Here is a 200-nt window from a genome sequence, read left to right as displayed (position 1 = left end):
ATGGCTGGAAGGAAAGGAAGGTGAGTTGTTACCTGGTCTTTGCTGAAAGTGACCATACACTGGTAAGCAGCATCTGCACATGCAAATATGTGGGGGGGATTTGAAGCACGTTTCACCCCGTGATAAAGTCTGGAAAACTAAAGAAGAAAATAATCAATTTAAAAGAAACTTCTAATGCTCCACTGGACCACATAACGCTC

The 200-nt window shown here is 42.5% G+C and overlaps 1 protein-coding gene across 1 annotated transcript in view; it reads right to left on the bottom strand.

The window, feature by feature from the left end:
• MYO3B (myosin IIIB) overlaps positions 1–200 on the bottom strand; it is a 429,342-nt gene that overhangs the window by 235,592 nt on the left and 193,550 nt on the right. The window contains exon 10 of the mRNA XM_012812078.1: positions 33–137. Coding sequence (XP_012667532.1) covers positions 33–137 — 105 coding nt within the window. The remainder of the gene's footprint in view (positions 1–32; positions 138–200) is intronic.

The sequence above is a fragment of the Otolemur garnettii genome, unplaced genomic scaffold (genome assembly GCF_000181295.1).
Source record: "Otolemur garnettii isolate 467f Iridium unplaced genomic scaffold, OtoGar3 scaffold00187, whole genome shotgun sequence".
Taxonomy (NCBI): Eukaryota; Metazoa; Chordata; class Mammalia; order Primates; family Galagidae; genus Otolemur; species Otolemur garnettii.
Note: the sequence above shows the minus strand (reverse complement) of the source record. Positions and strands in the feature narration are given on the sequence as shown.